The sequence below is a fragment of the Rhinopithecus bieti genome, unplaced genomic scaffold (assembly GCF_001698545.2).
Source record: "Rhinopithecus bieti isolate Rb0 unplaced genomic scaffold, ASM169854v2 scaffold_10347, whole genome shotgun sequence".
Taxonomy (NCBI): Eukaryota; Metazoa; Chordata; class Mammalia; order Primates; family Cercopithecidae; genus Rhinopithecus; species Rhinopithecus bieti.
Genome location: NW_016806836.1, coordinates 152,537 through 177,207, shown reverse-complemented (window position 1 = coordinate 177,207; position 24,671 = coordinate 152,537). Strand labels below are relative to the sequence as shown.

General features: G+C 52.7%; 1 protein-coding gene across 6 annotated transcripts in view; it reads right to left on the bottom strand.

Annotated features, from left to right (window-relative positions):
* SULF2 (sulfatase 2) overlaps positions 1–24,671 on the bottom strand; it is a 134,998-nt gene that overhangs the window by 13,893 nt on the left and 96,434 nt on the right. For all 6 annotated transcript variants that reach the window (XM_017877882.1, XM_017877880.1, XM_017877881.1 and 3 more), the window contains exons 5-11: positions 19,426–19,595; positions 13,386–13,536; positions 11,949–12,124; positions 7,684–7,812; positions 6,141–6,197; positions 5,559–5,688; positions 1,283–1,478 (exon numbers count right to left, since the gene is read on the bottom strand). In XM_017877882.1, the coding sequence (XP_017733371.1) occupies positions 1,283–1,478; positions 5,559–5,688; positions 6,141–6,197; positions 7,684–7,812; positions 11,949–12,124; positions 13,386–13,536; positions 19,426–19,595 (1,009 nt within the window). The remainder of the gene's footprint in view (positions 1–1,282; positions 1,479–5,558; positions 5,689–6,140; positions 6,198–7,683; positions 7,813–11,948; positions 12,125–13,385; positions 13,537–19,425; positions 19,596–24,671) is intronic.

Sequence of the window (24,671 nt, the reverse complement as noted above, 5' to 3'; positions counted from 1 at the left end):
GTGGGAAGCTGCCCAGCCCTGGAGGGCACACTTCTAGCCGGCGGACCCCGACGCTTCCACACATTTTCAGGGCACAGGCTCATTCCTGTTTCAAAGTCAGGCAGGGAACATTCTTCCTATCTGATGGTGGGAGCTAAGCCTCAGAACGGTGAAGTGATAGCCCAGGGTGGCGGCCAGGCCTTCTGGCCGGGTCTAGAAGAGCCCCTGTCTCCACTTCGCCTGCTCCCTGGTTCTGCCTGCTCCCTGGTTCTGCCTGCTCCCTGGCCCCTGCCGAGCATGAGGCATGAAGGTATAGACACTTCTTTAGCTGGGTGAGGCTTTTCCCCACTCAACTAAAGTATAGTCTATTCTTGTGCTTCAGGGTAGTTTATTTTTTACTTTTTACTTTTTTTTTTTGAGACCGTGTCTCACTCTGTCGCCCAGGCTGGAGCACAATGGTGTGATCTCAGCTGTCTGCAACCTCCGCCTCCCGGGTTCCAGCGATTCTCCTGCCTCCCACACCATCATGCCCAACTAATTTTTTGTATTTTTAGTAGAGATGGGGTTTCACCATGTTGGCCAGGCTGGTCTTGAACTCTGGACCTCAAGTGATCCGCCCACCTCGGCCTCTCAAAGTGCTGGGATTACAGGTGTGAGTCACCGCACCCAGCCCAGAGTAGTTCTCTAAAGTCACCACAGACACTGACTGACTGAACACTGAACCATGGCTCCTGGGGGAAGCACACAGCTGGGTTCCTGCGAACCCCTGGTGCCAGCATTTTCACCAGCCAATCAATCCAGAACCCTGTATGTGTGTTTCTTCCTTTTTTTTTCCTCTTTTGAGATGGATCTTGCTCTGTTGCCCAGGCTGGAGTGCAGTGGTGCGATCTCAGATCACTGCAGCCTCTGCCTCCCGGGTTCAAGCGATTCTCATGTCTCAGCCTCCCAAGTAGCTGGGATTACAAGTGTGAGCCACCACATCTGGCTAATTTTTGTATTTTTAGATGGGGTTTTACCATGTTGGCCAGGCTGGTCTTGAGCTCCTGACCTCAGGTCATCCGCCCGCCTCGAACTCCCAACGTACTGGGATTACAGGTGTGAGCCACCATGCCTGGCCTTATCTGTTTATTGCTACTGCTCCCCACTAGAATTCGTGGCTTGTGAGGTGTGGCTGTGTCCCCAGCCCCTAGACCACCACCTGGCAAAGTGACAGTCTCTGTGGAATTGTCTGAGTGAATGAACGGGCTCCCCAGGCCCGGTCTCTCTCCCCTCCTGTCCCACTCAGCCAGGTTGTGACACTTACTCTTCTTGAAGAGCTTTTTCCGGCGTCCGGCCAGGCTGAGCTTGTAGTCCCCGCTGTCACAGGTGCAGGCCTCGCTGCCCTGCCCGTAGTACTTGGGCACGAGGTTGGAGAGGGCTCTGCTGCTACCCAGTTGCATGGGGCCCTTGCACTTATGCAGCTTCAGCTTCCCCGTGGCGTCCTCCACACACTGCCACTTCTGCAAGACATGCCAGGGCCTCGGCCAGCTGCTCGTCTGCTCCCCTAAACCCACCTCTCCCCTGCCACCCCCATCCACCCTGGAGACATCCCTCTCCCTGCTTCCATTCAGCTGTTACCGAGCCCCACGGCTGCTATCTCCAAGTGCCGCTTCTCTCCACTGCCGCTGCTTGAACCTTGGGCAGAGCTACCATCATCCCCCCACGAGATGCCTCCAACAGCCCCCCACTCTCACGATTGCCTGCTTCTGTCTGCTCCTAAAATCCACCCACATGGCAGCTAGAGGAATCTTTTTAAAGGGCAAGTCAGATCATGTCACTCTCCTACTTAAAACCCTTCAATGGCTCCCACTGTCTTTAAGACAAGACCCAAGCTCCTCACACTAGTCTCTGAACACCCTCTGCAACCTGGCCCTGGCCTACCTGTGAGTCCTCCTCTCCCTCAGCCCCAGCCCTCTCTCCAGTATCCCCCGTGGGCTGCTGCCCCAGGGACTTGGCGCTCACTGTTCCTTCTGCCCAGAATGCCTTTTTCCCCAGCCTTTCCTGCTGCTGGAGACTTCTCTTCCTTCCTGTCTCTGCTCCAGCGCAAGGAGTCTCCCCTGACCACCTTCCCAGACTCAGTCAGTGCTGTGTGCAGAGGTTCCACGTGTACATTCAACTCCAGGCCTGTGCTCAGCAGCTAAATGTAGATAGAATCACCGTCCAAATCTCTCGTGTTGATCCCTCTTCTCTTCCCCAGTTCCAGCCTCCTGCATCCCCTCGTGGGATTCTGCAACCACCTGTAAACTGGATTCTCTTCCCTTCCGTCCACACCTGCTCCAGCCCATTGACCCAGTGACTCTTTAGGGCCTATTCTGTGCCAAAGTGACCTTTCCAGGCCACGGATCAGATCTGTTCCCTTGTGTCTCTCCAGCACATAGCATGTGCCAAGCACTGTGTGTTAATATTAACTTGCTTACTACATCTCCCACTACCGTACGAGGCAGGTGCTGTCATTACTGTGCTGCTTCAATATGAGACACACAGAGGTAGAGAGATGCGTCCTGGGTCACACAACTGGGAGGTGCAAGAGCTGTAAGGAAAAGTGTGGAATCTGGTGCTACCATCCCCCCCAACCCTCTGCTACACAGCCCACCCCCCGCCACTGCTGAAGGCTCTGCTGCCTTTCACCTGCTCATCTTGCCCCCGTCCCACCCGTCTGTTCTCACCTAGAGGCTGACTGATTGCATTCACAGCGCCCTGCCACCCTCCCACCCCCTTCAACGCATGCAGGCCCTTCCAGCAACCTGGATTCCTTAGTGCAGAAGGAGACTGATGGGCCAGCAGCCATGGCCCTGAATGAGGCTGGCCCAGAAGGGACTGGGGACCTGGGGAGGCTAAAGCGGGCACTGTGACTGGCTATACTCATCTGACTGTCGCCAGAGGGCAGCACAGGCCCAGAGGCCCAGGTTCTGATTTTTCAAGAAAAGCCAGGGCTCTGACTTCTGCGTGAAGCCCTGAGTTGTCCACTTAGCTCTCTCAGCCTGGAATTCTCCTTCCCCACTGCCTGCTCTCCCTTCCAACCCGACAAACGCAGCTGGGGCACGACTTCAGGGGTCGGCAAACTGTAGCCCTCTTTCTAGTCAACTCCAGCCCATGGCCTGTTTTTGTATAGCCTGCCAACCAAGAACAGTTTTTACATTGTACATTTTAAGAGTTGTAAAAAGTAAGAACAAAAACAAATGTGTGGCCTGCAAACCCCAAACTATCTACTGTCTGACCTTGTGCGGAAAGTGTTTGCTGCTCCTGCACTACTCATGGAGAAGTCGTGTCCGCATGCCCTGTCCCGAGGTTCTCCCGGTGGGGGTGGTGCGTGAGCCCCACAGGGCTGGGCCAGTGTCGGCTTGACTCTGGGTCCCTACAGCTGCTGAGAACAAAAGTCTTGCAACCTGACTACCTGGGTTCAAATCCTGGCTCCACCACTTGAAGCTGTGAGGCTGTGGGTAGGCTGTCTAAGCTCTGGGCCTCAGGATCCCCTGTGTAGAGAACATACCTGCCAGATAGGGTGGCTGGAGGCAGAGCTCACACTCAGTGTTGCCTGTGATGGTCATCATTACGAGGTGTCCAGGGCACATTTACTCCGGCCCAGGCCAGACCCTGATCTGGGCTTTAGGAATGATGACATGAATTCCAGCCGGGCCCTGCCCTTAGTGTCCCCGTGTCACCGGGAGACAGGCAGATGCACAAGAGCTTGGTTCCTGGGAACGTTTGTTCAGCGAAGGACAAATGAACATCTAGCATGTGGGGTAGCACAGAAAAGGCACCCAAGGCAATGCTACGGCTGGGCGTAAGGCCTAAGAGACGTCCTCAGGCCACAGGGTACAGCTTCTACACTGGGCAGGGCATTCCAGAAGCACGGCACAAGCAGAGACATGGCAACGGCACTCGGGGAGTGCGGGCTTGTGAGCAGGGCCGTTGCCTGGGACGGCGGGCAGAGGTCTGGGCGTGGGATCCCCACAGCCCCGGGGCTGGGTCGGGGGACATGGGTTGCTGCCTCCCAGCTGGCCTAGGCTATGTGCCCCAAACCAGACCCTCACACTCTCTTCCTTTGGTTTCAGCGGTGCGCTCTGATTGTTTGGAAAATGCTCATACCTCCTCTTTCTTGGCCCCAGCAAAGAGGTCATTTTGGCTGCCCAAGCGCTGATCTGGGTCAGGGGAGATATGCAGAAAGAAGCAGCGGGGGACGTGACAACGTTCCCTGGCGGGGAGCGGCGGGGTGCAAAGGCTTCCTGAACTCCTCATTCCATTTCTTTTAGCCCAGAACTAACATCAGAACCCCTTCTGGGATCTCGGTACAAAGTCAAGCCTGAACTCTCTCCAGAACGTCAGATCTGGGAGGGCAGGAGTTTCTGTTGAGCATATTCAAGGCTGTAGCTCTGTGCCAGGACAGCGCCTGGCGAGCAGAGGTACGCATTCATGCCGTACAACGGAGGGATGAAATCCACAGCTCCTGCCTGGTAGCAGATACGGGTTAATTCTGTGACTAAGTGGGGTCTGTGGGTTTACACACACTGGGTGAGGAGGCACAGTCAGGCCTGTATGAGCCTGCACTAATTCTATGTACACTGATAAGATGGAGTCATTCAAACACAGTCCATCAGGAACCCATCCATCTCCGGCCTTGGCCTTCAATACCAGGGCCCTGGTTTTGCCTTTTCTCACTGGTGAACAGGCACGCAACTCCAGCCCCAGCTCAAAGTCCTAGTCTTTGACGGGCAAGACAGGGACACACCTCCGGCACCCCTTGGGCCAGCCAAGGCAGAGCTTCACCATCTCCACTGCCCTCTCCACCCTGCCTGGCTGGGGTTGCCCCTCCCCTGACCCTCCTTCTCCAAGCCTGCCCTGGCCTTCCAGCCTCAGAAAAGCCTCATTCGGGCTTTCCCCAGCATGCCAGTTTCTGCTACCTCTGAATACTTCCCAGATTATTTTCTTTTTTCTTATGTTTTTAGAGACAGGGTCTTATTCTGTCACCCAAGCTGGAGTGCAGTGGCGCCATCACAGCTCACTGCAGCCTCCAACATGTGGGCTCAAGCCATTCTCCCACCTCAGCTCTGGAGTAGCTGGGACCACAGGCATGAGCCACTGACTGTTCCTGGCCATAATTTCCTTGCAACCAATTCACTTTTAAAACTTACATATATTTATTTTAAAAAGCTATGTCTTATTACTCCTGTAAAAGGAAAACCAGTCACAAAGACAATACTGTCAAAGCAAACACGGTGAAAATAAAGTAATTTAACTTCTGCAGGGGCCTCGGTGCAAGAGGGGTTGGCAAGGGCTAGAGAGGTGCTAAGGGCACACAGCACACCCACGGGACACTTGGCCTCTGACACGGTCAGGGTCCAAAGGCTGCTGAGAAATCAATCACTTATCATGAGCATCATCCTGCATCACCAAACTGCATCTTGGGCATCACACGACAGCAAAGGGCTACCCGTTGGGAGGCCCTGGCCCTGCTGGTTCAGCGGCTCTCAGGGCCCCACAGGTCAGGGCTGGCTGCAGTCAGGAGGGGGAGCGGACGGGAGGGAAGGGAGCCTTCTTACCTGTCCCAGCTGCTCACACGCCGTCTGGTACTCAGCGCGTTGACACAGGTCCTTCACACGCTGGTACTTGGGCAGAAAGTTCTCCTCCTGGGCGTCCACCTTGTCATTGTCTCTCTTGTGTAGCAGTTTGCTGTGGGGCAGAGAGGAGGAGCCGCGGGGCTGGCCTCTCAGCTCTGGAGGAGCCCTGGAGGCACGTGTGCCCACCTAGAGGGGTGCCCCCTCGGCTCTGGCTTATCCTCACAGTGGAGGACGCAGGGCCACCCTGCCCGGGTCTCCTGATGTTTAGGAAACTTAAGATTGGAATTTTATAAGAAACTTCCCAAATCGCATGAGTTGGCAACAACTTAAATAAATTGAAGACATTGTAGAGGCTGGACAAAACATGCCAAAAGGGTACGCGCGCCCTCAGACCCCAATTCTGTGTCGTCTATAGGAGCAGTGAATGGGCTTTGTGTTTAGGGGCCTTTGGACACAACTTCAGAGCCACTGTTGGAAGACACCATCATAGTCCGACTCTCCCTGCTGCCCTGGGTGGAGGGAGGGAGGTGGGCAGGGGCGTCCCTGCCAGGACCCGGCACTCACCCTCTCTCCACCAGGAAAGAGTCCCGCCAGACCCTCATCTTCTTTTTCAAGTGAAACCTGGAAAAAAGCACGGATCCTGCTTCTCAACAACGTGAGGGCTTCCCACGACCCCCTATTCCCCCAGGAGCAGGGACGGCACCAGGAGTCAGCCTTGGTTTACAGTCAGCCTGGACAGCAATTGTGGCGAGCGCACCCGGCCGGGCACTGGAGACCCTTGCACACCCTCCTGAGTTGAGCCACCTCTTCCCCAGAGACTCGGCTCTGGAGGCACACAGGGCAGAAATGACCCAGGTCAAAGTCACTGTAAGTCCCACCCAAGTAACTGTGTGGGTGAGCGCACATCTCACGCCCCCGCAGGAAGCCCAACAACTCCCGGAGCTGGAAGAGCTCTGTCTCGAGCTCAGCGTCAGGCGCAGTGGTTTGGGGTCTTGAGCTGTGTCTTGAGCTCAGCGTCAGGCGCAGTGGTTGTCTTGACATCGGGTTCATTGCATTGGGTTGTGGGGGTATTTTCTTCTTTGGTGCTTTGCAGTTGCATGCATGTAATTTGTGGGTTTCATCCGGTGCCACCTAGTCATTTCCATTTCCTAGATGGGGACTCTGAAGCTGAGAGGAGAAGCTTCCACCCTGTCCCCTGTCCCCCAGGTGTCCTGACTCCCAGGCCAGTGTCCCCAAACATGCCCATTTTATACCATTACAGCTCGCCTGGCCTCACAGTCAGGGGAGGAGCCTCAATGGACATGGTCCCCCTACAGGGCAGCCAGATGTGGGCACACAGTGCTCGCCTGGCTGAAGCCTCTGGGAGACCACAGAGGAAGGGCTCCGCTGCTGGAGGTGCAAGCCAGGAGTTGAAGTAGCACCTGGAGGCCAGGAACCCAGTGGCTATTAGAGTGCTGGCCACTAGATGTCGCTGTGGCCACACCAGCCTCCCCGCCCTGACTCAGCCCACCTCCCACCTGTCTGACTTGCTCACCCTCACGGTTCCTACTCTGTCTCTCTGGACACCTGGAATATGTTCCCATCACACCCTCCAGAATTAAAGTTATGGGGTGTGGTAAGTCAGCGTCTGAATTCCCAGAGCGACATCCAGACTTGCTGGGATACCTCTGACAAGTCACTCAATCGCTTTGGGATTCAGATTCCAAACTGGTAAAACGGGGATGATGATAACGTCACCTCGCTGGGTTACTGTGAGGATCAAACTCCTAGAATCCCCTGCACAGTACTTAGAACAGGGCTTCACACACAATCGCCGTGCAGTTAGCACCAACTCCTACGATCACTGCTGCTACCATTTCAAGCTTTGTGTAATTTTAGTTCAGAGAAGGTCCCCAACTGGTCACCTTGGCCACATTCCAGATGGGAAGACAGAATCTCAGAGAGGGGAATGCTTCTCTCCCACAGCAGGTAAGTGGTTGGGTTGGGGGGACCTGAGAACCCCAGCTCCCGACCCTGGGAGACCCCATGTTCAGGGTTTTGCTCTGAGTTACCGCAGGTCAGGAGCCCAATGTCCCAGCCCCCCACACCTGCCCTGCTCCTTCCTCACCGATTCACCGGCCGCTCCGTGTCCAGTAGCTTGAGGATGGATTTCCCGTCCATATCCGCGGGTATGTCCAGGCCTGCAATGTCCAGGATGGTGGGGGCCAGGTCAATGTTGAGGACGATGTGGGGATTCCTGGGGGAGGTAGGAGATCGAGGACTCAGCCACTCGGGTGGTGGTGCCTCAGCCTCGCTCGAGGGGTGGGCGGGGGTAGGTGGGCAGCAGTTTGTGGGGGGCTGACATCTGCAGGTATGGAAGCTGCAGTCTGGCATCTCAACCTCAGCAGCTCCCCTCTGTGGCCCAGATTCAGCCAAATCCCCACTCTGCGCTCACCCCCCACTTAGCTTCTGCATCTCAGACATGCCATGCGGTGAGCTGACAGCCCCACCCTGTCCCCACTTCCTGAGTGAAGGCGACCTGCCTTTACAGCCAGCCCAAATCCTGGCCCTTCCTGAGCCCTTCCCCTGGATCTCTGGGGCAAACACTGGCTCCCTGCTGTTCCTTGACAGCCCAGGCACAGTCTAGCCTCAGGGCCTTCTTCTTTACTGTCCCCTCTGCCTGGAATGTCCTTTCCCTGGAGAACAGGGGCCACCGTCCCTCACCCCTTTAGTTCTTTGCTCTACTACCAAGGAGGCCTGTGACAGGCCTCAGTGGTCCCCGGGATCCCTGTCCCAGGGGGACCAACCCAGACCTGCTGCCAACCAGTGGGACATGAAGGTGACGGGCTGTCACTCCCGTGGTTGTATTATGAGATAGTCAACTCTATCCTGCTAGTGGTCTTGCTCTGGTCTCTCTTTCTCCCCTTGCTGACTTTGAAGAAGCAAGCCACTCTAAATCAGCAGCTGGACGGTGAGCAGTTTGGGAGGCGGACTGCATGGGTCCAAGTCCTCTGCTTGCACTTGACCTGCCCCGTGAGCAGGGACGCGGGTGCTCCCCAGTCAAGCCTGTGGATGAGACCACAGCCCTGGCCGGCACCTTGATTTCAGCCTAAGCATACGACCCTGCAGGGCTGGGTCCCGGCTTCTGACCCTCAGACACCATGAGTTTGTACATGTGTTGTCTTAAGCTGCTGAGTTTGTGGCAGTTTGTTTTGCAGCACAGACACCCAACACAAGGCCCTCCTGAGGACCCTATTTGGAACTGTGCCCCCTCCCTGCCCTCCCTGCTTTATCTTTCTCCTGAAGACCTATCACTGTCTCATATGCTATATATCTTACTTATTTCTCTGTCTTACTGTCTATTGCCCAGGTAGACTCTAAGCTGCAGGAAGGCTGGCTCAGGTGGTCACTTCTGTATCTCTAGGACTTACACCCTTAGAACACACAGTAGCTACTCAGTAAATACTGGCTAAGTGAGTTCCATACATCTGCCACCTTTCCCGGCTCCTGTTTCTTTTTTTTTTTTGAGAGGTGTCTTGCTCTGTCACCCAGGCTGCAGTGTGGTGGCACGATCTCGGCTCACTGCAACCTCTACCTCCCGGGTTCAAGCGATTCTCATGCCTCAGCCTCCCGAATAACTGGGATTACAGTCATGTGCCACCACACCCATAATTTTTGTACTTTTAGTAGAGGCGGGGTTTCACCACGTTGGCCAGGCTACTCTCCAGCTCCTGACCTCAGGTGATACATCCGCCTCGGCCTCCCAAAGTGCTGGATTACAGGCATGAGCCACCTCTCCTGGCTCCTGTTTCTGGCTGATGACATTCCCAATGTAGGGTAAGGGACTTGAGGGGTGTGCACAGTACAGGGCCCAGGACCTGTTGAATGGTGGACAGACCCGTCAGAGTGCCTGAGTGCCTTCCCTGCTAGTCCCCTGGGGACCGGGGCAGGGCCTGGGTCCTAGGGTTTCTGTCATCTTTAACCCCCCATTTCTCCCCATTCCAGTGCCCTGTGAACATCGGGCAGGCTGCCAAGCATGTGTGCAGCTGGGGAAGATGGGCTAAGGCTGTGCCATGGGAGGCTCGAAGGCCAGCGTGAGGCGCTACAACTGAATCCAGAGGCGAGGGAGCTGGGAAGACTGCTGAGCGACGGGCACTCTGCCCAACCCAGCAACCAGCAGCCCACGGGGCTGAGCTTGTCCAGTGGTCCTGCTCCCCCAGGCTCGGGGAAAGGACAGTGGTCGCGTTTCCTGGCCAGCACCCATGCCTTGCTCTGTGTCGCAGCTTCTCATTCTGTAGGAACTACCTGGCCCCATTCAGAGTCCACTGCCCAATGCACTCAGCCTGGTCACTCAAGGGTTTCTGTCACCTCTGGCTACAGTGATTGGTTCAGGGAAGGACACGTGACCTCAGTCAGGCCAGTGGGAGTCAGCCTCGGGTCTTCTGTTCGAAGCAGTTTGGCTTCCTAAACAGGATGGCTGAAAATCTGGAGCTGCTGACTCTGCCATAAGGAGAAAAACCCGCCTGAGAATGAAGCCAATTCAGTGGAAGTGGGACTGAGAGTTAAGAAATGAGAGCTTCACAGTGGCATTGTAAGACTGCTGGATCCAGCCATGCCTGAGGCTGGCACTGTGCATGGATTTTTCAGCAACTATAGTTACTGCGTTCCTTTTATCTTATATGCTTTATCTGGTTCAAAGGTCGTTTCTGCTTGCAACCAAAGGAATCCTGGCTGACAGATACTGTGTCTTTGGTCCCAAACCTGACATGAGCACTCTCTTTTTCTTGACCATGTGGGATGTGGTTTTGGGTCCTATGAGTCAGATCACAGATTCCAAGGCTGACCAAACTCCCAGTGTCAGTGTTTGTAGAGCCCTCAGTGGGTCAGATTCTTTCTGTTCACAGGGATGGTTTGAGGTTTCTGAGAGGTGTGGCACATGGGAATAGAGACTGCCTGGCTTCAAGCCCCAGCCCCTTCCCTTACTTGCTCTGTCACCTCAGGCAACTTAACCTCTCTGTGCCTCAGTGGCCTTGGGTGTAAAATGGGGCCACTATGTGCATCCATGTCACAGGGCTGTTGTGATGCTGCAATGAATTATTATTAATTTTTTTGAGATAGAGTCTCACTCTGTCGCGCAGCCTGGAGTGCATGATCTCGGCTCACTGCAACCTCCGCCTCCCGGATTCAAGCAATTATCCTGCCTCAGTCTCCTAGGTGCTGGGATTACAGGTGTACGCCATCATGTCCAGCTAATTTTTGTATTTTTAGTAGAGGCAGGGTTTCACCAAGTTGGCGAGGCTGGTCTCGAACTCCTGACCTCAAATGATCCGCCCACCTGGGCTTCCCAAAGTGCTGGGATTACAGGCGTGAGCCACAGGGCCCGGCCTGCAGTGAATCATTATGTAGTTCTCAGACCAGGCCCTGAAGAGTAGACACTCCATACGCGTGGGCTTTCGTTATTACAGTTCTTATTCCGGGGTGGTGTTGAGAGCTAAAGACGGGCATGATCTGATAAGGTCAACAGACAGTCTTCACTTTCTCTGGCCTTGAACTCATGCAGCCTGCCTCCTGGAATTCTCGCAAAATGTCCAAGGCAGTGGGAACATGTCAGTCTGGAATTCCACACTGCACTGTCAATGCCTCTTCTGAAGGAATTCTGCAGCCAGCCCCGTGTGAGTGCTGGGTGTGTGTTCCCACATCTGGGCACGGGCAGAAGTCAGACCAAATGAGAGTCTTAATAGCAACACATCTGCTTTTCAAAAACCCCATTGGAGCCAGTCTCCATAATATCCCAGCCGATCCCACGAAGCTGCTGCCCTGAAGGGCAGCCTGTCCCTGCCCCACACGCAGCATGTTCGCTGCCAGAACGTGTCATCTCAAAGGTGAACCCAAGGAGAATTGCTGGCTGAGGGCTGCAGCCCACGTGGTCCTCCAGGAAGGATGGGAGAAGAAAAGCACTTCCCTTTGTGCTGCTGCCCAGAGCTGGCTCAGCTGATCCCGGCTGACAACCAGCTGCCTGTGCTGAGGTCCAGGATTCCTCCCTGACAACCTCCAGGCCCAGTGGCTGCCCAGCCCAGAACAGAAATCCAAGCGCCATTCCCACCCGCTGGTGACACGCGTGTGCACGCACACACGTATACAGCCCAGCTCCCTGGATTTCCTGGCATACAGCCACACCACAAACAATCTGTTTCCACAGGTGCTCACGGCCCTGGCCTCTCCTTCCCCAGCAGAGAGGTATAAAATGCATGACATAATTGCTTTCCATTGGCCCTGGGGTTCATCTGCCAGAACTGTGTGCCACCCAGGGTGTGGCTTGGGTTTGGGCTGCACGGTTGCAGCCCTGAGCTGGGCCCAGGGGCCCCCTGGATCCCTGGGGGATGACATACTTACAGAGAGCCAGCTTCCACGTTGGGGCCCCTCACATAGAACGGGACCCTGATGTCAAACTCGTACGGCATGGATTTCCCTTTGACCAGGCCAAACTGGCCGATGTGGTAGCCGTGGTCGGCGGTGTACACAATGTACGTGTTGTCCAGCTCGCCCGTCTCAACCAACATGTTGTAAATCTGCAACACAGGCAAGGAGGCAAGGGGCAGTGGGGACCGGGTGCCTGGCCCGTCTCCGACCTGGGGTTGCAGGGGCTTGAGATCTCAGTTCCCATCCTTCCCCTGCTTCAGGTCTTCGCTTAACTTTCCCAGGGGCTGTCCCCTTTGTCACTGCACCTTCCTGCCTCCCATCACTCCCTGGCCCGCCCTCTCCTCCACGGTTCTTCGCAGCCCTTCTTGGCCTCCATCTCTTTTACTTATCTGTGGATCGTCTGTGTCCCTGCCTTGGCATGCCATGCTGCCTCCATTAGGGCAGAGACTTCTGTCATTTTGTTCCCTGCTTGCTGTATTTCACTTACACTGGCACTCAATAAATGCTGTCGGGTGAATGAATGAAATGAGTGAAACTTGGGCTGCAGCCTGTGGCAGAAGCTTGCCATCTGGAAGGGCGCCGTGTGGCAGAACTTTCTGCACTGGTGGCTGTGTAAATGTCTGCACTGTCCGATACAGTGGCCTCCAGCCGCACGAACATACTGAGCACGTGAAATGAGGCTTGTGTGACAGAAGAACTGACTTTATGTTACTGTATTCAGTTTAAATAGCCATGGCTAAACAAAATGTGACAATACCCATACAACGGGATACTATTCAGCAATAACAGGGAATGAGGGGGACGGATTCATGGGATACCAGGGGTGAAGCTGGAACACATGGCGCTAAGTGAAAGAAAGGCACCGGGCACAGAAGGCCTCAGCATGTACGGTTCCATTTATAGCAAATGTGCAGAACACCAAATCTACAGAGACAGAAAAGAGATCATCAGTTGTCTGGGGCTGGGGGTGAGGGAGATTTAGTGGGTGGTGACTAAGGGCTGTGAGGTTTCTCTTTGGGGTAAGAAAAATGTCCTCACATGGATGTGGTGATGGTTATACAACTCTGGGTGTATTAAAACCACAGAATTGCACACTTTAATTGGGGGAATTGTATGGTATGTGAATTACATCCCAATAAAGGTATTCAAAAATGTAAACAGCAGGAAAAAAATATAACTAGCATACGTGGTTACCATATTGGGCAGCACGGATCTAGAATACGTTTCATGAAGGAAGAGGCTTTTGTCTGGATCGCTCCAAGCTGCTCCCCAGGTCTAGCATGGGGTCTCTTCATTCTGCCTTTGATTTCCATTCCTCCAGGAAAACCCTGAAGGGCCAGGAGGTTCTGGCCCTGGCCTGGCTGGGGGTTTGGAGCCACGCCCACCAAGAGGCATGCAGTGGGTGCCTACCGTCTCCATGGAGTCGTCCACCGACATGAGGGTCTGCAAGCGCTTCCGCTGGAGTATGTTGGTGAATTCCATGTGGATGGGCTTCATGGGCCCCGTGTAGCGCATGATCCAGTGTTTGTCCGGGTTGGGCGCATAGTTGTAGCTTGGCGTGCTGGTGGGCAAGGACATATGCATCAGTCAAAGCCAGGGACAGCCTGGACCCAGCCTGGCCCCTATCAGATCCGCCTGGGGAGCAGCCACCCGGTGCTGTGTCTGCAGCCCAGGGCCAGCTGTGCTCCCCTGGTGGGAAAGGGGACACTGGCATGTCAGGGGCTTATCCAAACCCTGTTTCAGCATTTCTCCACATGTGAAGTGTGCACGTGGGAAGCTCCTAAGGGGCACAGCATTCAGTGATCTTGAGCGACAAAGTGAGACAGCCAGTCCCTTGTCGGTTCTCTCAGGGCAAAGTCTCAGTTTGGTGCTAGTGTTTCTTTAACACCTCTCTAGACTTTGCTCATCTCCCTTTTGAAAAAAAGAGAAGACAGTCGAGTTCAGAGCCTTCATCAGGAACCAGCACCCAACTCGAATTCCGTAACATTGCTTTGTGTGCCTTGTATCTATTTTTGGTAGATGGCAGTTACCTTTGGTGAATGGCAGGTGGCAGTTATTGTGGTTAAGGTAGGACCACAGAATATCCATTTGCAATAGATTTTAGTTTGAAATAATAGAAATTGATTTAAAAATTAAATAAGTTATAGTTATATCTGTAAGGCCAGAATTGTGAGGAAGGCACCTGAATGTATACATTTGGGACATGCCACATTCTCTTCTTCTACTTTTTGAGACGGAGTCTCGCTCTGTCGCTCAGGCTGGAGTGCAGTGGTGCGATCTCAGCTCACTGCAACCTCTACCTCCTGGTTCAAGCGATTCTCCCGTCTCAGCCTCCCGAGTAGCTGGGACTACAGGCGCCTCCCACCATGCCTGGCTAATGTTTTTGTATTTTTAGTAGAAATGGGGTTTCACCGTGTTAGCCAGGATGGTCTCGATCTCCTGACCTCGTGATCTGCCTGCCTTGGCCTCCCAAAGTGCTGGGATTGCAGGCATGAGCCACCGCGCCCGGCCTTTTTTTTTTTTTTTGAGATGGAGTCTCGCTGTTGTCCATGCTGGAGTGCAGTGGTGGGAATCTCAGCTCACTGCAGCCTTCGCCTCCTGGGTTCAAGTGATTCTCCTGCCTCAGCCTCTTTAGTAGCTGGGACTACAGGCATGTGCCACCACACCTGGCTAATTCTTGTAGTTTTAGCAGAGATGGGGTTTTGCCACGTTGGCCAGGCTGGTCTTTGACTCCTGACCTCAGGTGATCCACCCTCCTCGGCCTCCCAAAGTTTTGGCATTACAAGCATGAACCACTATGCCTGGCATGCTGCTTAATCTTGCAGCAGGAGTGTGTGGGGCAAAGTTCTGTCTGAGCACCTGTGACATGAAGGATGGAGGGACCCCAGGCAGGTATCTATGATATCACCACAGTGGCTGGCCATACCAGCTGCTGGGGTTCAAACCCCAGTTCTGTCTTTGGCCAGTTAGTTCCCTCCCAAGGCATCAGTTCCCTCATTTCCTACCCAAGGAGAATATAGACAGTGCCAGTTCCCAGGATGGTTGTGAGCACTGAGGGAGAGGCTGTAAGGGGAACCCTTCTAACCATGGCCAGTGCGTGGTGACTGCTTGGGAGAGGTTATCACTGGTGTATCCCTTTGTCATTAGTAATCACAGGTGACTCCACGGCAGAAGTCAGGTACACTGGCTCTGTCACTCACTCCGTGAGACAGCAGGCAGGTCCCCAAACTTCTCTGACCCTCTCTGCTTCCTGGTTAGTCAATGGAAGATTAAACCAAAACCAGAGGAATCATTGTAAGCAAACCAAGAGCACCTCCTTGTCACCTCGGTTTATGCCGGGCCCCTGGATCTGAGCTACTGAAAACCGCAGCATGTGGGGGTCTCCTGGGTGGGGTGCACCACTGACAGGAAGCACTGTTTAAGGCCTTGCAAAAAGTGGGCTTCCTCGCCCTGGGTCTGACGGTTCTTGAAGGCCAGGTTCCCTGCAAATCTGGCTCCTCTTCTCAGTCAAGGCTGAAGTAAAGGTTGAGTTTCCACCGCTTTTCACAGTGGGTGTTCCGGGGGCAAGGAGCTCCCGCGAAGAAGAGGAAAAATAAGCCTGGTCAGAGGGGCACAGACATGTCTCCCTCTGACCTGGCTCGTCGGGACTTCAGCAGTGTCTCAAATATTGCGATCGTCCGGGGCAGACATTGTGACGCTGCTGCCGGGGTAGCTTGGCAGCTGTGGACACCGTTGCTATGTAAGGCGGGAGGTGAGTCACTGTCTCCAAGGCTCCCCTGGACTCGGTTTTCTGAGCCCCTGGCTGATCTGCAGCCTCCCGCCACTAAATCCATCAGGGCCCACGTTCCTTTCATTACAGAACGGCCAGGCTCCTCTGCAGGCTGGCTCTGCCGTCTCAGGGCCTGACTGCCATGTAGAACGTTCCCAGAAACGAGCTCAGCTCCCCTCTCAGATCTGTCCCACCAAGGAACTGAAAGGAGGCTCCTGGGGGCAGCAGATGGACAGAGATGTTCTCTGTTCCACACAGCCCAGCGTGTGGGAAAATTGGTCCCACAGGCCCAAGGGCCTGGATTCCAGGATGCAATTTTCAGCAATCATCCCTGAATCCAAGAGAAGTCAGGCTGATGTCAGCCCTTGAGAACAGTGAGGGGTGAGTTTGTTCAGAGGATGATGATTTCTGCAGCCCCAGCTCTGAGACAGCGCTTTTGGAGAAGGACACTGAGGCCAGAAGGCAGCAGAGCCGGGTGGTGCTTGGGGTCGACGCCGGCTTGCCGGTCGCCTGTGTCAAGCCAGGCTCCACAAGGGAGGATGTCGGCATCTTCCCATGGGCTCAGCTGCCCGTTCAACAAAGATCTGAAAACTGCACCTCCTCCAGCATCTCAGGAACGTCTGGTGCGTTCACAAAAGGACATGAAGGAGAACATCCCCTTCCCTTCTGCTGGGGAAACGGTGGGAAGATGGTGGTGTCCTCACAGCCCCTCCACTGTGTGTCTGGGGCCTTCGGCAGCAGCCCCGACACCCCTCGCCCCAAAGCCCTTGAAGCCACAATGAGCGCCCTTTGCAGGGAAGCTCTGAGGGCTGGTGGGCTGTGTCTGTGGGCCTGCCTGTGTGTATCTTTGTATTTCTGCCTATGTCTGCGTTTGCATGTATGTCTGTGTGTCTGTAACTGTATTTCTGTGTGTGTGTCTGTAACTGTATTTCTGTGTGTGTATTGTGTATTGCATGTGTGTATGTTTCTGTTTTTTTTTTTAGAGATAGGGTCTCACTCTGCCACTCAGGCTGGAGCGCACTGGCGCAATCACAGCTCACTGCAGCCTTGACCTCTCAGGCTCAAGCGATCCTTCCACCTCAGCCTTTCCAGTAGCCGGGACTACAAGCGTGCACCACCACCCCTGGCTAATTTTAAATTTTCTGTAGAGACAGAATCTCATTAAGTTGCCCATTGCCCAAGACTGCATGTGTTTCATTGCGTGTGTCTGCTTGTGTGGTATGCCTCTGTGTGCTTGTATTTGCATGTCTTTGTGTGTGTTCGTATGTAATGTGACTGTGTGTGTGAGGGTGCATGGGGAAGGTGCAGGGCCCTGGGGTCTGTGGGGTGGATGGTACTACCACCTACCAACTTTTGACAGAATCCGTAAGGCCTGTGCCAGGACAGGGCATGTGCCAGCTTTCTAGGGGAGAGATGGGATAGGAGACCCCTGACAGAAAGATCCAGTGCTCTAACGTTGTGCCCTGGCTCTGTCCCCCGCCCACCCCTTCTTGACTGTCATCATCAAACATCCTAGCTGCAGAACTTTCTCTTTTTTTGGTTTCTTCTGGAAATGATTATACCCCAGAGATAAGAGAGCCTTCCAAACATGCCCCTGAGAAGGCAAAGGGGGTTTCTCCACATAAGAGCAGACAGTGCTCATTTGCAATTTCTTTTTTTTTTTTTTGAGGCGGAGTCTCGCTCTGTCGCCCGGACTGGAGTGCAGTGGCCAGATCTCAGCTCACTGCAAGCTCCGCCTCCCGGGTTTATGCCATTCTCCTGCCTCAGCCTCCCGAGTAGCTGGGACTACAGGCGCCCGCCACCTCGCCCAGCTAGTTTTGTATTTTAGTAGAGACGGGGTTTCACCGTGTTAGCCAGGATGGTCTCGATCTCCTGACCTTGTGATTCGCCCGTCTCGGCCTCCCAAAGTGCTGGGATTACAGGCTTGAGCCACCGCGCCCGGCCTATCATTTGCAATTTCTGTAATTTTCATTTCAAAGGGAAAATAAACCAACAGGCAATGTCAAACAATTCCACCACAAAATTCCGGCGCCGCTCGCTGCTGCTTGAGGTGAAGCTGGCACCTCTTTTAGAGATGCTGCCAAAGCAAAGCGTCCCTTGCCCCACCCACGGCTTCTCCCTTAGATAGGGCTGAGTGGCCTCCACCCCCTGCAGGGATGAGTTCTAAGTGGGGGTGGGGCAGGGTGTCAGCTGCTGGGGGAGGCTGGCCTTCTTGGGTGGAGAGGAGTGGGCTTGGGTTTGGAGGGGGAGCCAGACAGATGTGCACAGAGGCAATGCTGCGGCCCCTGGGATCCAGCTCGTCATCATCTGTCAAAGCCTCCTCCCCAGAGACCGGGATGGGAAGGTGAACCGCGCCTTTCGTACCCTGAGCTGCTTCGAGGGCTGTCAAAAAGTAATCACAGGAGGGGCTTGAGGAGGGCAATGTATTCCGATTGTAATGAAGCTAAACAACCTGAATATTCAGGCAGTTTCCAAACCGCCCCATCCTTGCGGCTCCAGAATGTCACAGCAAGGGCTGCTGAGTTACCGCTAAGCAGGGGGTGGTCTGAGGCAGAGAGAAGCAGGAGAACTTTCGAGGAAGTTTCCCAGCCAGCTGGATGGAGGCCTGCAGGGGTGGGCAGAGGCATGGGAAGCAGAAGTGGGGGATGGACTTGAATCCTGGCTCTGGCACTTAGAGCTGGATAACCTCAGGTAAGTTACCTCACCTCTCTGTGCCTCAGTTCCTTCATCTGTAAAATGGGAATACCAAGTGTGACAGGCAGCCTCCAAGATGGCCCTCGATGATCCCTACTTCCTGGCCTTCACACTCCTGCGTAGAGTCTCCCATGTTGTAGGAGGACTGGTCCGTGTGACCAATAGAATGTGGCAGAGTGATGGTGCCACTTCCAAGATTAGGTTGTAAAAGACACTGCGGCTTCCTTCTTGGCCTCACTCTCTGATCATTTGCCATGGGCAAGGCCAGTTATCATGCTGTGAGGACACTCAAACATCCTATGGACAGAGGCTCATGTGGCAAGGCCCAGCCATGGGACTGAGCCCCAGTCAAGCCTCAGGTGACTGTAGCCCCAGCTGACACCTTGACTGCAACTTCAGGAGACCCTGGGCCAGGAGCTCAGAAGAGCCACTCCCAGATTCCTGACTCACAGACACCATGAGATAATTTGTGTTTGTTGTTTTAAGCTGCTAGATTCTGGGATGATTTGTCACATGGCAATAGATAACTGGTACACCAAGGGTCATTGTGAGTATTCAGGGACTGGACACAATGCGAAGGGCTTAGCACAGCACCTGCCACATAGCCCACGGCTCAATAAATGGTGGCAAATAATTAGTCTGGTAAAACTATAGACCCCTTACTCAAAAGAATGTTTTTAGATGTCTTAAATAAAATACACATGGCATTAAAAGGAAACCTATTCTCCACAGTTCCATCCACAGACCTCTTGGTAGGAGGCTGTGTATCCCAAGTTAAAAATTCTCCTGCCTTGGTCTGTCGGCCAGGCTGTCTGGAGTTGCACCCCAGTTTCACCATGGACAAGCACATGTTCTTGGGGTCTTTCAACCAGGAGGATTAGAGAGAAGGCACAGTGAAGTCATGGTGGTGACAGTACTGTTGCTAAAGCCTGACCCTCCCCCTTCATGCTAAGCAGTGCCTCTGGCAGGCACAGTGCTGAGGCTTACATGTGCTGAGATGCATTGGGGAAGAGGCGTGAATATTGTGGGGCTGAATCCTCAGGACCGTGGGGGGCTGCATGGCTGATGACCATGAGGACTGGCCTGTGCGGGTACATCTTCTTGGATGTGCGGAAGAAGCTCACGCTGTCGTTGGTGATGAGGTCTGTGAGGTAATCCTGGGGGGTGGGGAGAGAAAGGAGAACAGGTGAGGAGCTAGGTATTCATACTGGTGTCCGCTATGTGCCAGGCACCGTGCTAGGGACTGGGGACACAACAGTGAACAAAACAATTTCTGCTCTTGTGCAGTTGACAGTCTAGCGAGGAGACAGACAAGAAATAAGCAAGTAAAATAAATGAAATGCCAGACAAATGATGCAAATCGTGCTAAGCTCATTGGAGACAAAGCAGAGAAGTGGGTAGGGAGAACAGGGCAGGAATTGCAATATGTCATTCAAGATAGATATTAAAATAATAGGCTGGGTGGGATGGCTCACACCTGTGATTCCAGCACTTTGGGAGGCTGAGGTGGGTGGATCACCTGAGGTCAGTTTGAGAACAGCCTGGCCAATATGGTGAAACCCCATCTCTACTAAAAATACAAAAATTAGCCAGGCGTGGTGGTGAGCACCTGTAGCCCAGCTACTCAGAAGGCTGAGGCAGGAGAATCACTTGAACACAGGAGGTAGAAGCTGCAGTGAGCCAAGACTGCATGATTGCACTCCAGCCTGGGTGCTGACTCAAAAAAAAAAAAAAAAAAAAAAAAGATATTAAAAGAATAATAGCTAACACTATTGAGTGCTTACAATGTGCCAAGGACTGTTCTGTGTTTACCTGTATTTGCTCACTTAATTCTGACATAACTATAGAAAGTAGGTATGATGATAATCCTTATTTTCCAGAACAGGAAATTAAGGCACAGAGAAGCTAAGTAAATTGCCCAATGGCACACAGCTAGTAAATGTTGGACCCAGCACTACAGAGTCTTGGCTCATAAGTCTGAAGCTTTTTCAAGGCTCTGGGGACACTGTCATGCAGGGTGGGTATATCCCTAACTAAGTTCCTGGGGTGCCTACACTGGGGCAGGAGCAGACACATGTATAAATAAAGAACCAAGGTAGTTAAAAGGTGTGACAGATGAAGGAAATATAATAAAACAGAGAGATGTAACAAAGAGTAATTGGGAGCTGAGGTGAGGGGCATATTTTAGCTGAGGCAGTCACGGAGGTCCTCTCTGAGAGGTGACATTTGAGTTGAGACCTGAATGATGAGAAGGAGCTGGGCATAGGAAGATATATGTCACTGAATTTTGCTGGAATCCCCTGAAGAGCTTACTGATACCTGGGCCCACCCCCAGAGATTCTGGTTGGATGCAGTTTGGCTCAGGTATCAGACTTTTAAAAAACTCCCCAGGGGATTCTAATGGGTATTCAGGATTGAGAATCACCGATTCAGGGAAGAGTTCCAGGCAGAGATAACAGGGCTCTGAGGCAGGAATGTGCTTGTCATGTGTCCTAAAAATAGAAAAGAGGGCAGATGGCAACTGGTTCCTTGGAAAGAGGGTAAATGCAGAAATGATATAAGGAGCAGCACACAAAAAAAGGGATGGGGATGCAGTAATGTCTCCAGGAAAATAAGGAACTGACTTACATATTGGGCAAGAGGAGAGAAGAGTTGGAGGAAAAGTAAATAGCCAGAACTGGAGGCTTTAAAAGCTCAGCTAAGAAGTTGAGGTTTGCCTAAACTCTTAATTTTTTTTTTTTTTTTTTTTGGTCAGGGTCTTGCTCCGTTGCCTAGACTGGAGTGCAGTGGTGAAACCATGGCTCACTGCAGCTTCTATCTCCCAGGCTCAAGTGATCCTCCCACCTTGGCCTCCCAAAGTGCTGGGATTACAGACATGAGCCATAGCACCCATACAACTTTTCCTGAATTTAGTAAATATTTAACTGCTAATCTTTCTTGAAGGTAATGAGTTCTTGAAATAAACCCTCTGCTAGAAAGCAGCTCTGCCCAAAACAATTACTTTAAAAAAAGTGATTTTCCTGAAAAAAAAGGTGAAGAGGTGGCTACAGCTTCCACCCTGAAGTATACAACATATATACATATACTATGATGTATTCATACATCTACAGACACTCTTTCGGGTACACTCATCCACTATATCCATATGCACAAGAATGGCCACTGCAATATTGTTTATAAAACAGAAACACTGTAGTGACCAGCAGGAGGATATATGTTTAATAGTATACATGTATATATATTATACACACAAGTACATATTAGAGACAGGGTCTTGCTCTGTCGCTCGGGCTGGAGTGCACTGGCACAAACATAGCTCAGTGTAACCCTGAGGTCCTCAGCTCAAGTGATCCTCCTGCCTCAGCCTTCTGAGTAGCTAGGACTATAGGCACGTGCCACCACACCCAGCTAATTTTTCATTTTTATTCTTATTTTGTAGAGACAGGGTCTCTACAAAGACAGTCTTGAGTATCTAACAGTGGTTAGCCCAAGTAGATACAGCTAGCAAGTGGTTGCCTAGGCTGATCTCCAACTCCTGGTCTCAAGCAGTCCTCCTGCCTCAGCCTCCCAAAGTGTAGGTATTAATGCATGAGCCAACACACCTGGTGGCATTGCTTCCATACTATGCAATGCTGTGCAGACATTAAAAAGGGATGTGTAAAATTGTCCAAGATACATGGTTAAGGCTAAGAGCAAGCAACAGAGTCAAACCCAGAAACATTCTATTTTTTTGTGGGCGGCAGAGGGAAGGGAGGGTGAAGAGGAGAAACCAAACTCTAACCTCATATATTTTTGAGCATCAAGGAAAAATCTGGAAGGATATCAAAATGCTGATTGAAGACTGGGAAGAGGAGAGAAGCAGAGAAAGTTACTTGCTACTTTATATATTGCTCCTTGAATACTGTTTATGGATTAATTTTGGGGAGTAAAACAATTTTATAAGGGGGCTCTATAGAATGTATTACACAAAAATAATACATGTTACATAAATCAAAGAGCTGCTGCTATAGTTTTGGAACATGATCTAAAGGTATTAGAAAAGTTCTTAAAATGACAAAGGTAACTTACAGTGGATCTAAAAATGGTGCAAAGTTCTGTACCCTGACATCAACAGTCAGGGCCTGAAGGGGTCAAATCAAGAAATGGCATGAGAACGAGGTGGAACCGCCAGTAGTAGACACTTGCTGCCCCCCGCCAGTGGGGTGGATGGGGTGTGGGATGGGGTGGATGTGGTGGGTGGGATGGGGTTGGGGTGGGATGGGGTGGGAGTGGGGTGGGGTGGGAAGCCACCATTGCTCTTCATAATAGACTCATCTTCACTACTTCATCCTAGAACTATATGCCTGTTTGGCTGTGGTTAAACTTTTTTAAAAATAAAGCTACCATTAACCTCCATTCCTAGGAGAAGATATACAATGGGATTATAAAGCAGTGAAAAAGAACAGAGCTACGTGGATGAACACGGATCAAACATGGATAAATCTTACAACGTTATATTGGGTGAGAAAAGCAGGTTGTGGAAGGATTTGTATATGGTATCATTTATGAAAAGTCTAAGGACACACACAGAACATCGTACATTGTTTGAGACATCTGCATATGGGATGAAATAATAAAGGTACGCGTGGGAAGAAGCTCCAGGATATTGGCTACCTCCAGGGAATGGCTCAGGCCAGGAGAGGAATGAGAGCCAGGAGGGTAGGTCAGGGGCTCCCAGAGTCTCATGTTTGGAAGTGTGTGTGGGGTGATTACGGTACCTGCCTCTCGAGGCTGACAGGAGGGTTAAAGCTCTAATAGATGTGAAGCTCTTGCCAGTGTCCTGTGCACAGCCAGCTCTCTGTCACCATTCAACTAAGAATCAGGACTGTCTTGGTGGCGAGGCAGATTTTCTCCACGTCTGAGAGCTCCCCTCCTTATTTGTCCTCCTCAGTGGCCACTCCTTGGCTAAGTCTTCCCCGACCTCTGCTGGCTCCACAATGCCACATGACACACCTGCCTCCAAAGCTGCCACCCTGCTCCACCGGCAGGCAGTTAGTGCCAGGCGGGCCAACAAGAGCTGCCCATCCCTCCAGCCACAGGGCTTCAGCCACACCCAGGTATCTAAGGGAGAGACCAGGGGGCCTGGGCCAGGGTGGCAGGGGCGGCATCCAGCGACACTCAGGGGCAGCCAGGACACAGCCACTGGGTGGACGTGGGGGGTGGGAGGGGCGGGTGACCCCCACCCCTGTTGGTCTCTGGTTTGGGCAGTTGGGGGAAGGGTACAGAGAAGGCCTGGGCTGGGCGAAAGGCCGAGTTCAGATATGGGCAAACTGTGTTTGGGGTGCCCGGGGAGAGCCATGAGGAAGGACTCTGAAATTCAGAGCTGCGAGCGGGAGGGTGAGATGGGTGGAGGCCACGCAGGCCCAGGCGTGTTTTCCAGAACCCGGCGCCCAGGATCAGGCTCTACACAGGCGCTCCTGGCCTGCGCAGCTCCACAGGGCTGAGAAGCCACAGCCAGGACTCCGAGGTGCATCTGGCTCCCTCTGGCAGGCACCCTCTGAGCCCCAGGTGATTCCTGCAGGCATCCACAAGCTTCACCGACTGAGCAGCTAGTGTCTGCGGAGACTGCCAGCCTCAGCCCCAGGCAAAAGCATGTTTCCCTCGAGTGGGCACTCAGCACTGGGCTTCCCTCCAAGGCCAAGACAGCGCATGTGGGTGGCAGCGGCTCCTCCGGCTCCAGACAACTCGTAATGAATAAACATACACTCTTAGTATGATGAAATATCTTAGCTCAGCTGACCGTCACAGCAACTTCCACAAGTGGACATTATACCCATTCTACAGATAAGGAAGTGAGGTCCCCAAACAAATAAGCCATGCATCCAGAGCTGCAGCCAAGGCCTTTGTATTTTTGGGTCAGGTCCATCTTTTTTTTCCCCCACACAGATAAAATCATTAATGAGAAGCATATATAGTGGTTTAGAGCAAGTATGCACAAACCGTTCCTGTAAAGGGTCGGTTAGTCAATATTTAGGCTCTGCAGGCCCCATGTCCCAGTTGCAACTACTCGTTACTGCCATTGTGGCTTGAAAGCAGCTATCAGGAAAATGAATGGGCATGTCCACGCTCCAGTAAAGCTTTATGTATGGATGCAGTTTTAATTTCATATATTTTTCACGTCATGAAAATTACTCTTAAAAGCTTTCTTGTGGTAAAAAAACATGAGCGGTACGTTTTTTTTTTTTTTTTTTTTT